General features: G+C 54.1%; 1 protein-coding gene across 2 annotated transcripts in view; it reads right to left on the bottom strand.

Annotated features, from left to right (window-relative positions):
- Positions 1 to 7,534: 7,534 nt before the first annotated feature.
- Positions 7,535 to 10,843, bottom strand: part of MAPKAP1 (mitogen-activated protein kinase associated protein 1) — a 98,710-nt gene continuing 95,401 nt past the window's right edge. Inside the window, exon 11 of one of the 2 annotated variants that reach the window (XM_010566475.1) lies at positions 7,535 to 9,077. In XM_010566475.1, coding sequence (XP_010564777.1) covers positions 8,952 to 9,077 — 126 coding nt within the window. In that variant the 3' untranslated portion in view covers positions 7,535 to 8,951. The remainder of the gene's footprint in view (positions 9,078 to 10,843) is intronic. The other variant, XM_010566474.1, reaches the window with a different exon arrangement.

Below are 10,843 nucleotides of genomic sequence, written 5' to 3'. Positions count from 1 at the left end.
CCCCATCCCGCACCCCGAGACTGTGCTGCATCCCGCAGCCCCAGCCCGTGCTCCATCCCGCAGCCCCATCCTGCACCCTGAGACTGTGCTCCATCCCGCAGCCCCAGCCTCTGCTCCATCCCACAGCCTCATCCTGCACCCCCAGACTGTGCTCCATCCCACAGCCCCATCCTGCACCCCCAGACTGTGCTCCATCCCGCAGCCCCAGCCTCTGCTCCATCCCACAGCCTCATCCTGCACTCTGTCCCGCAGGCCCCTGAGCCGGGGTCCCCCAGAGACTGTAGGGCTCCCTGTCCCCAGCACACTCAGTGTTTCCATCGGGACAGCATGGCAGGAGGCTGCCCACTCCCCGCCGTGTCCCGCAGCTCGTCCCCAGCGCTTCGCTGTGGCTCCCTCCAGACCCCTGGACATCGCCTGCCCAAACTGCCCCCTCGCTTTCCCTCCCCTCCCCTGCCCGGGAGATGAGCTCCTCTTTCCCTTGGACAGGACGTTCACGATGCCACTGGCAAAAATCACAGCATTAATCAGAAAAAACAGAGCAGTGAGGGTGGCAGGATGGGGGTCCCGGGGCGCCCCCAGCCCCCAGCCAGAATGGGGCAGCGGGACCCCCCCTGTGAACACCCCGGTGCAAGGCTCCCCAGCGCTGTGCCGTGTGTCACAGGGGGCCATGTCACACCAGCGCGTGTCAGTCACAGCTCGGGAGGTGACAGGGCTGATGTTACATGTCATAACACCATGTGTCTGCAGGGACCAAAGTTTTTTTTTTTTCATGTTTCGATGCGTCTCTCCCCACAATACGCTGGGCGCAGGAAGGCAGGGTGCTGCAGCGGCGTGGGGCCGATGCCCACAGGAGGTGGTGGCAAGGACCCACCGAGACCTTCGGTGCCAGGTACGCTGCCAGGGGGTCCCGGCTCCCCCTCCCTTGAGGGGTGCCGCGCTGGAAACGCAGCCCAAACTCATTGCAAACTGCCGTGGCAGCCAGCACGTACCCCTGCCCGGGGCACGTCCTCCTGCCAGGGTCCTCTCTGCCATGTGCTTCCCCACCACCGCACCAGCGAGCCTGCGCCGGCGCTGCCGGGGGAGCGGGGCCGGGGCCGCGGGAGGTGCCCGTCCTGCTAATTAGAGTGTGCTGAGGAGGAACTCACTCAGTTCTGTCTGGCTTGACATTAAGACCTAAATTTGCTGTAAAACCAAATGGATACGCACACCCACATCTATAAGGCTTTTAGTTCAGCAACAAGTGAATCCATCAAAGCCCAGCACCTAATTTAATAGCAATAATGAAAGGTGTGCGTCACTATTAATTTAAGCACTCCAACATTAGCCTTGCACTTAGAAACCAGCAAGGCAAAGCTATTTACAAATGAATGTACCAGGGCAATAAATTGAAAGTACTGGTTTGACCTGTGGTGGCTGCTTTCTTCATTTATACATAGATATATTTCTATAGATGCATTTATTCCCATCTCTTTAGCAAGGCCTCCCTAATTAAGTTGAAGTGGCAGTGAAAGTGTGGCAGTAAGTGTGGAAAGAAGCTGCTAAAAACGTATTTAATTCATTATAAATAATCTTTGATACCATAAGGTTGGATAAAGGTTTGCAGTATCAGAGCAGGCCGCCAAGGAAGGCCAAGGAGATCGCCTACACGCAGCGAGAGCATTTGCATCGCACAGTTTAACCTCCTCGCACCGGGGGAAGGAAGAGCGCGGCTGACGCAGGAGCCTCCGTTGCATGGAGGGGGCTGTGGGGCACTGGCACCAGCACCGGCATCGGCACCAGCACCGGCATCAGCACCAGCACCAGCGCCGGCTCCAGGAGCACCGAGAAGCAAGGCAGGATGAGGGTCCGTGGGCACTGGGCTTCCGGCTCTGTGTCGCTGCATGCTGCGTGTGCCCCCAGGATGATAATGTATGTTAAGAGGAAGGTGTATGTCACCCACATTAAAGGAGTTTAATGTGCTCGGAGTCACATTATTGTACCCTTGTAGAATACATTATCTGTCATGCTGCCTTTACAGGCTGTCACCTCGCAGAAAGGCTACAGTGTTCCTGGAAACCATTATCAGCCTCTAATGATATTATCAAAATTGGAGCGCGTGGTATGGTGGGGGCCAGGAGGAGGCACCACCGCGGATGCCGCTTTCCTTGCCCGGAGATGTGCCTCCCGCACACACCGCCAGCACCGCGGCAGCACTGAGACAGGGTCTGCGGCTCTACGGACCCTCCTTTGGAGCCGAAGTCAAGCGTGGCATGTATTGAAGGGTGCGGAGGCCCCAGGCATCCCCGCGTGGTCCAGGGAGCCATCATCGGGGCTGGTGTTGGCATCTTGGGCAGGGACACCTGCAGGCCACCCCTGCCCACGCAGGACCTCTGCTCACCTGTTAGAGGGGTCCAACCCATGGACACCGTCCCCACCACGTCCCGCGCCAGGGCTGCCTTTCCCACGGTGACATCCCACGTGCGCAGCCGCGTGGCTGGCGGAGCGCGAGGGGCGTTCGGCTCGGCCTTGGCTGGGGATGCAGCAGTCGGGAAGTGCTGCTGGAAGCCGCGCTGCCAGGAACCGCTCCCGCACGGCCAGACTAATGGCCCGGCAGTCGATCGGCACGGAGCCGGCTGTGGCTGCCCCAGGACTTGCAGATGGGGAATCTGCTGAGCTCAGAGCAGCTCTGCCGCAGCCCCTGTCATGCCAGCTCCCTCTGCGGCACCACTGCTATGGAGCTGCCATGGAAGTGGCAGGGGACCCGGTGGTGCGGTCGGCACAGGGGAGCATCTGTGCGATGGGGATGGGGACAGGGAGAGGGGAGGGCATGTGCTGGAACAGGAGCGGGGCTGCCAGCAGGGTGGTCGGGAAGGGGCTGCTCAGCCCTTGCACAATCACCCTGGCGTGGGCTGGCCATGATGCTCGGGGGGCTGCAGGGCGGTGCGGCCACGGTGGCCCTCGCCGCCTTCGGGGGTGAAGCTCAGCAGCTGAAGCCAGGGATGGGGGCCCTGGGGGCTGCCTGCCCTGCAGCCGTGCCCCCGTGCTGGGGCTGTCGGGGCTGCACTTGCCGCCATGCCGGCACCCGTGAAGAGGCTGTGGTTGGCTCATCCTAGCACGGCACGGTCCGGTAACCCAGTGGGAGCCAGCAACCGTGTCAGCCTCTGAATATTGCTCTTCCCTCTCCCTGTCAGGTGAAATTAAAAAAAAAAAAGGGACCCTTCTTTTTTGGAGTGTAATCTTCCGCCTGCGACAAGAAGCCACGTAAACTGATAAATTGCAGATTAAACGAGTGCCACACTCCACTTCAGTCCCTGGCTGTTAATTCCCCTGTTGTGCAATTCCCCGCTCTCAGGGCCTGTCAATTCCAGCTAATCGCAGGAGGCACTAAAACACTCTGCCCTGACAGCCCCAGATCAAGAAACCCCTGACTCCTAGCTCAGGTGGATTGCATGCATCACTTATGCACAAATCAGCAATATGCCAGCAGGGAGGAATTATGTCCGATGACAGCCCAGACATGAGGTACATATTGCAGAGCCGGCGAGCCCCAGCCGCCGTGACAGATTGCAGCGCGGGGCTGCGCGCTGGTGCGGGAGCGGCTCCTGGCTGCACCGTCCCCGAACACACCCGGCACTTGTGCTGCGGAGCCACCGGCATCTTGCCTGTGCTGCTGCAGGATGGGGTGGCACGCCGAACCCTGTCCCCATCCCCGTCCCCGTCCCCTGCAGAGCCGCTGCCCAGCCTGCCCGAAGGGGCCGATGCTGGGATGAAGGAATTCCTTGTGCTCGTGTGGTTGCAGGGCAGGGCGATCGAGGCGGGGAGGGCACGAGCCTGGGAAGGGCACCGTGGGCACGTGGGGTGTCTCACCCAGGGAGGGGGTGCAGCAAAACGGCCCCACGCTGCCCACCCTGCAGCAGCGGAAAGCCCTGCTCAGCCCAGCCCCGGCTCCATTTTAACATTTAACTTGCCTTAGTCTGTGATCCTGAAAAGCTTAAATTAATGACAGCCTTGCAGTTGCTCATTAATAATTGCTTCATTACTGTATGCAATTGCATTCTCCTGACAATAATGGTGTTTGCTGGTGTACTTCTAATTATCTGGCATTTCAGCTCCCTGATAGAGCCCCAGCGCTCCCCGATGTGAAACCCTCCTCTTCAGCGGGGAGCGCAGCCCAGCCCGCCGGCAGCCCCGACGCCTCCCCGCAGTATGTGTGCTCCTTCGTTAGCAGCTCCTGGGAAAGGTCTGAGCTCCGGCGGCAAAAAGTCCCACGCAGGACTTGGGGGCACCGCACCGGCTGGCTGCTGAGATCCGCCGCGCTTGGGCCGAGCTCAGCCACTTCCCCCCATCGCACATCTGACGCTTGTGCAAAAAGTCAGTTTGAGAGCAAGGCTGTAGAGCGAGATGGACGGGAGCTCCAGCGCACGGAGCAGGTACCATGCCTGTGCAGGAGGTGCTCGGCATGGCCACGCCATGGCAGTCTCCACAGCTGTGGCAGCCCCGGCGCTGCCGCTCAGGTGCATTTCAGCAGAGCCGAGCGGGAGGTGCCAGAAACCTCGATGGGTGCCCATGGTTGGGGCTTTTTGTGGAGAGCTGCCTCGGCCAGGGCCGCGCTGCTGCTGGCGGCGGCTGCGCTCGCAGCAGGAATGCAAGAGCCGTTCGTCAGCTCCTCGGAGAAATTCATCAGGCGGTGGCGGCGGCGGCGGCGGCGGGGGAATCGCGGCACCGTCCCTGCACTCGCGGCGCGGAAATGACCACTTGTGCCCCAGTTTAGCCCCAGCCGCCGGCTCGGAGCCCATTACGGCGCGGTGCGTGCTGCCCCCACGCTCCCCACCTGGGGAGGGGGCTCATTTGTAGTTAAAAATCTATTGTGACTTGTCAGAAAAATGAATAAATGAGCACATTATTTTTTCATTTTGGAGCTCAGCATCTGTTTGTCTAATCAAGAAAGAGAACTGGGAAAGTCAACCAGGGCTGACGCACACATTTTATTTAACTTTTCCTCTGTCAAAGGAGTTTAAATGTGTAATGAACAGGCCATGGTGATTTGAAATATAATCCCATTACTCTGATGAGATTACCAAGGCTGTGAGAGTTCACAAATCATGCTTAGGGTTTTTAGAGCGAACAACACCCTGTTGAGATTTTTTTTCTTTTTTTGCATTTAAGCAGAGGTGTGTGGGGAGAATAAAACATGACAGTGCTTAACCCTTCGTGCCGTAGCAGTGGCAGCGCGGGGCTGTGCACAGGGCCAGCCCTCCCCATGCCTCAGCTGCTCGCAGTGGCCCCGAGCCGGCGGTGCCGGGGAGCAGCACCCGGCCGGGACGGGGGGGTACCCTCCCGCTGGCCCTTCCCGGCCTTTGTGCCCGTTGTGCTCACACTTCTCTGTCCTCGTCTCTGTCCTTGTCCCAGCGTTGCACCGGGGAGTCTGCACCGGGATGTGATTTAAGGGGCATTAATTTTAGCAGCAGCAGCACCCAATACCACACGCCGCCACAGCAGCGCATTTCCATGAAATTCATGGGCCCATTACAAACATGTCTCCATAAATAACTCCCCCCATTAATCTCAGGGCTGCACCCAGGGCTGTACGATGGTTTTCGGCTGTTTGTCCCAGTGCAGGGTGGGTGCAGCCCATGCTCCCGGCCGGGTCCCAGCCCTGCCACCATTGCCTGCGGGGCAGCTGCAAAACCCCGGGGATGCACGAGGCTCCCGCCAGCCTAAACCCAAAGGAGCCTCTGGCTCGAATTGCTCCTGCAGGAGTTCATGGCAAGCCCCTGCAGAGCCCTGGGAGAGCTCGGGTCAGGCCAGGCGCCCCAGCGCTCCCACCTTGGGCGCCAGCACATGCCTGAGTGCCCTGGGTGTCCTCTGCTAAAAGGTTACTCTTTCATTGCTCAATACTCTGATAAAACGAAGGAGGCGGCGAGGGCTCATCTCTGCGGGCAGCACTCGCTGCGGCTGCAGCAGCCTTGGCCATCCCCACCTGACCGACTGCTCCTGAGCGGGCAAAGCCCCTCATCAGCTATTTTGCTCTTTCACAAACCTCCCAGACAAATGCTCAATCGCCCTCAGAGCACAACGAGTGACCTCAGGGTCTCACCGCAAAAGTCACCCGTCTCTCCCGGCGGATTTGGGACTCTCCGAGCAGCATTTTTTTGTACAAGGCCAGGCAAGATGGGCAGCGAGAGGCCAGCTGTGAGCAGCACCGGCTGCTGCAGGCGCCTGGGCTGAGACCAGCCCACAGGTACGAGTCCCGCGGGGCTGCCGGTACTGTGAGGGGAACCAGCTCTGGTTGCACTCACTCTGTGCCTGAGCTCCCCGACTCTCACTGGGTCTGTGCCCGTGATTTTTTTACAAGCATACGCTCTGCTCCATGAGGTGCAATCGACCATAAAACTTCAGGTGCACATGCAAGCCAGGTCCCCCTCTGACAGGGGAAGAAAGAGAAAATTCAGAAAACCTCTGATGCCTCCAACAGCTACCGATGCACGTCACCAAGAAGTCATCCTCGTTACGTGAGCCGGCAGCCACCCTCTTCTGCTGAAGCCCAGTAACAAGGCATGGAAAGAACAGCTTGCTTTTCTGACCCAGTTGAATGCCCATCTGAATCAATTAAATCTACAACTACCAGGGAAAGACCAGCCCATGATGGATTTGTGTTCAGCTGCACACAGATTGCAACCATGAGCTCTGATTTAACTCTTTCAGCAAACACTAAAGAGTAGAAATGTCTGTTCTGAGAGGCTGTTCATCTCTTGAAAAGCTCGATGTTTCCAGAATTTAAGGAAGGTTTCCTCCACACTGCATATTCGACTGGATCTGATTTGTGGAAGTAAATTCGCTTCTTAACTGTGAACGGCTCTTTTGGAGCAAACAAACTCACTCTGGGCTCCACACTGTGCCTGCTCCCCACCAAGCCCTCCAAGTGTCCTCCAGCAGCCGCGTCCCGTCCCTGCCGCCCTGCCCGTCCTCCCCAGGGATGCGCTGCGTGTCCCAGCTCCGTGGGAAGACTGCACTAAAAATAAAGCAAGTGGAAGGTGATTTACGAGATGGTGTAAATGCACGCGGCCTGGGCAAGTGACTATGCACCCACAAATGTTACCACAGTTTAGACAGCAGAGATTTTTTTTATTATGTGAATCTTTAGGCTTTACTGAAAGCAAAATACTGCGTATATTGAATACCTACTTATAATAAAGAAATGTAAGTGGGTGGCAACAGCATTACAGCCATGGAAGCAAGTAGGAGACTTCTGTAGTTTCTGATACCAACGTAGGCAATTTTTTAGTTCAGCTAAAAAGAATTGAAACTAGGTGGCAAAAGAACATTCACATAACAACTTTAATGTTAAATAGTTCACAAAGTGGTTAAAGGAGTCATTTACATTGCATTATTTGAAGGGCCTTTCCCCATTGCATCTGTGCTGCATTTGCACATATAAAATATTAAAAAATATCATACTATAAAATATTGTTTCTCTTGTTTTGCAGATACCATGGAAGACTGTACAGCGAAGACTGGCCTCTGCGGTGCGGGCAGGGCTCCCCTCCTGAGGCAGCACCGACACCGGCTCCGGGAGGGCTAAACCTTTAAAAACCAAGAACTTAAACGCAACAGGTAAGTGACAAATAGACCTCTCTGCCTTAGTGTTTATTCCTAAACTATGTGTTAAGGCTCAGAAACTTTTTCTCTATACAAAAGCAAGGTAGGACACCGTAAGAGGTCACGCTGCGGCAGGCGAGGCTGGGCGGCAGGAGGGAGCCTGGTCTGCCCGTGGGACCCGCAGCACTGCAGCCTGCCCTGCAGCCCCGGCTGTGGTTAAACGCCTCTCCAACTGGGGGCATTTGCTTGATAGAAAATCCACAGCAGCAGCGCAGAGAGCTCCAGCTTCAATGACCTGGAGGGATTTATGAAAGACACCTCTGGTGAGCTGAACCAGAAATGCAGCTCTGGTTCCCAGTAATCCCATTCACGTGTTCCCTGATGTATTATTAAGGATGGACAAGGCCAAAATAGTTACAAATCCCAGTACAAAGTCGGTCTTAATTTTTATTTTTAAAGAATAATATTAAGAAAAGGAGAAGGCATTTCTCAGTCCTCAGGTGCAAGCTGTCTCAGAGAGGAAGAGCAGACCCCAGTGCAGCAGCAGCCGTGACTCCACGGGTGGCCGTGGGCAGCTCGCACAGGCAGGAGGATGCTCTCCTTTCAACTGCAGAGACGCTGCCTTGGTTTTCAAAACACCGTGCTGACTACAGCAAGTAACTTCCAATAAAACGTATGCAAAGCTGAAAAGCACAGTTAAATAAAAATATTTTTGAACAAAACAAACCACAACAGACTTGACTGTCTCAACGTTTCTTCACAAATCGGCTCCCCTGCAATGGCTGCTGTTCCCTGGCTCACCGTTGCCTCCTGCACTTCAGCAACAGAAGTGAAACCATCTGGGACTACAGCCTCCCCCCAAAAGAACTGTGCATCATATGGACCTTGAAAAAGCTTACATCTGTTTATTAATAGTAAAAATGGATACATTTGTCCTACATTTTGTTTTTAGAAATTTGATCATGTCACAAGCAATACCTGTGTGTATGTGGGTGTATTACAGATGTATATAATTTATTTTAACCAGGCTGTGAAATAATATGTAATCACATCTCTTCTTGTGATTGTACATAATACAGTAATTAAATGATGCCAGTCTACGTCATTCTCTTATTTCTAATCAAAGGAACCTGAAGCGTAACAGTCTTCTTTCCGGCTGATATGGCTCTTTATATTTGTCACAGGGGAGACTTCCCATCACCAACGAGGGATAATCTTCCAACCGTGAGAGACGGGATAATTCAGATTTCTTCCCCGGCTGCTCCTGCCTGTTGGCAGCAGGAGCACCGCAGTCCTGGCTCCCACCTGTCTCGGGCGGTGGGGAGCGTCTCCTCCTCCGAATTCGGCAGACAGGCTCTCCTCGAGGCTAGGCGTTACTGCTGTCCTGACTTCTTCTCCTTCTGGAAGCTAAAGCTTGTTCTCCTGCTCAGTTTTCTTTGTTTCTGAGCAAAATAATCTGCTCTGGCTGTGCTTGCTCGTGACTCTAGAATATAGTTAACCTGCAAGACATGAAACAGTATTTAATTTCGTCGGTGCTTCAGCGGGACAGCCCGGGGAGGGCAGGGACCCTCACAGCACCCAACTGAATGAGGCTTTAGTGAAACTGGTCCCAGCGGGCCATCAACAAAACGATGGCAGAGGGAACTCGGAGCTCCGAGAGCCCTGCTCTGCGCAGGGCCGCTTTCCGGCTCTTCCTCCCGCAGCCCTCGGCTCGGCGCAGGGCAGCCACAGCAGCCACGGGCTCTCAGCATCCCTCTCCCCTCGTCCCCCCTTGTCACCCAAACCTCTGAGTGAGCGCAGCAAGTCGTGAAGACCCAGAGTGCTGGTCTAATATAGTAATTTTCAATAAAAGACTTTATCAGCTTCAATAAAAATAATTCTTTCATTACGATGTTTGCATACTCAGCTAATCTCATAGTTTCCCTGTGTTTTGGCACATTTTACTTGATGAAAGCATTTTTAAATGATATTTAACAAGCCTGCTATTCCCTAAATTTATTATCTCCAGTGCTTTGTGATAATCACATAGATAATTTTAATGGAAGGTTAATGCAAGAATCAAAAAGATAAAAATGCCCTTTGGTCTGCCATTAGCTGGTTAATATGCTGTGGCTTAAAACTTGCACAATTTTATGCACTGTAGAGTGTTTCACTTTCATTGCATATTACAGCTTAAGGCATAAAAATATAGGGAATTTTCATGGTCAATAAAGCCTCGGTCTTTCTCACTTGATCATGTAAAAAGCCTAATTTGAAAAGTCTGATTTCTCTGCATCTCCTAATGCTGATGGAATTGAAAACAAACTGGTAACTTATGCATGAAACCAGAAAATGTTCTATATAAACAATCTGCAACTTCAGAAAAAAAGTACTGTTCAATAATATTTTTCTCTTGAATATTCATGTTATTCATACCAAACCTTTTTTTTAGCCGCCTTTTATGACCAGTCTCAGATGTGTCAAGTGTTCTGGATTACAATAGCTTATTTAAGATAAAGTAGGAACAAAAGAATCAGCCTAACAGTTCACAAAGTAAGTAGTAAACCCCCCAAATACATTCACCTTCTATGTTATTAATGAAAATTATTTCATTGTATGTCAGTTATTTAGCAATCCCCTAAACTCCACACAGAAAATAAAGGCAAACATAACAGATGGCTTGCCAAAATTACTGCTTTTTAAAATCTGAATTGCTATAAAATATTAGCTTGTGGAAAATTAAGTTTAATCTTCCAAGAGCGATACAAAAATTTGTTTCGGAAAGCAAGCCAATACATGTACGTACTGAGCCACAAGAAAAGCAAACAATTCTGATAAAGGATCACGGTGAGAAAAAGAACCTGTTTGCTTCGTACAAACACCCGCGCTTGGAAAAGACGTGCGAAAGGCAGGAGAGAAGCGCTGTCCTGGCAGTGTCACCGCCTCTGCCCGGGCCGGCGCTGGAGCCGCGAACCCGGCATCAACCTGTGGCCTTGAACATCGTGTCAGCGCGCGGTTTTACCAGAGCCCTCCCGGAATCTCTGAACAACATTAATTGCGGCTCCCAAAGCCTCTGCGGTGCCGGGACCGTTGCTCAGCCGCCCGCCCCGCTGCTGAGCCCCACGCCAGCTCCTCCAGCCCCTCGCAGACCGGGGCGGCTGCTCCCCCAGCTCCTCGCCATCCTGGCTGGGGGCTCACCCACGCCGGGTGCCCTGCCCGGGTCTCTGAGGCTGGGCCCCCCGGCGGCCGCCCCACAGCCCGGCCCGGGCGGCCGCCGGGGGCCGCC

This window comes from Haliaeetus leucocephalus, unplaced genomic scaffold (genome assembly GCF_000737465.1).
Source record: "Haliaeetus leucocephalus isolate CR32 unplaced genomic scaffold, Haliaeetus_leucocephalus-4.0 Scaffold212, whole genome shotgun sequence".
NCBI classification, from domain to species: Eukaryota; Metazoa; Chordata; class Aves; order Accipitriformes; family Accipitridae; genus Haliaeetus; species Haliaeetus leucocephalus.
This window is presented reverse-complemented; position numbering and strand designations above follow the sequence as displayed.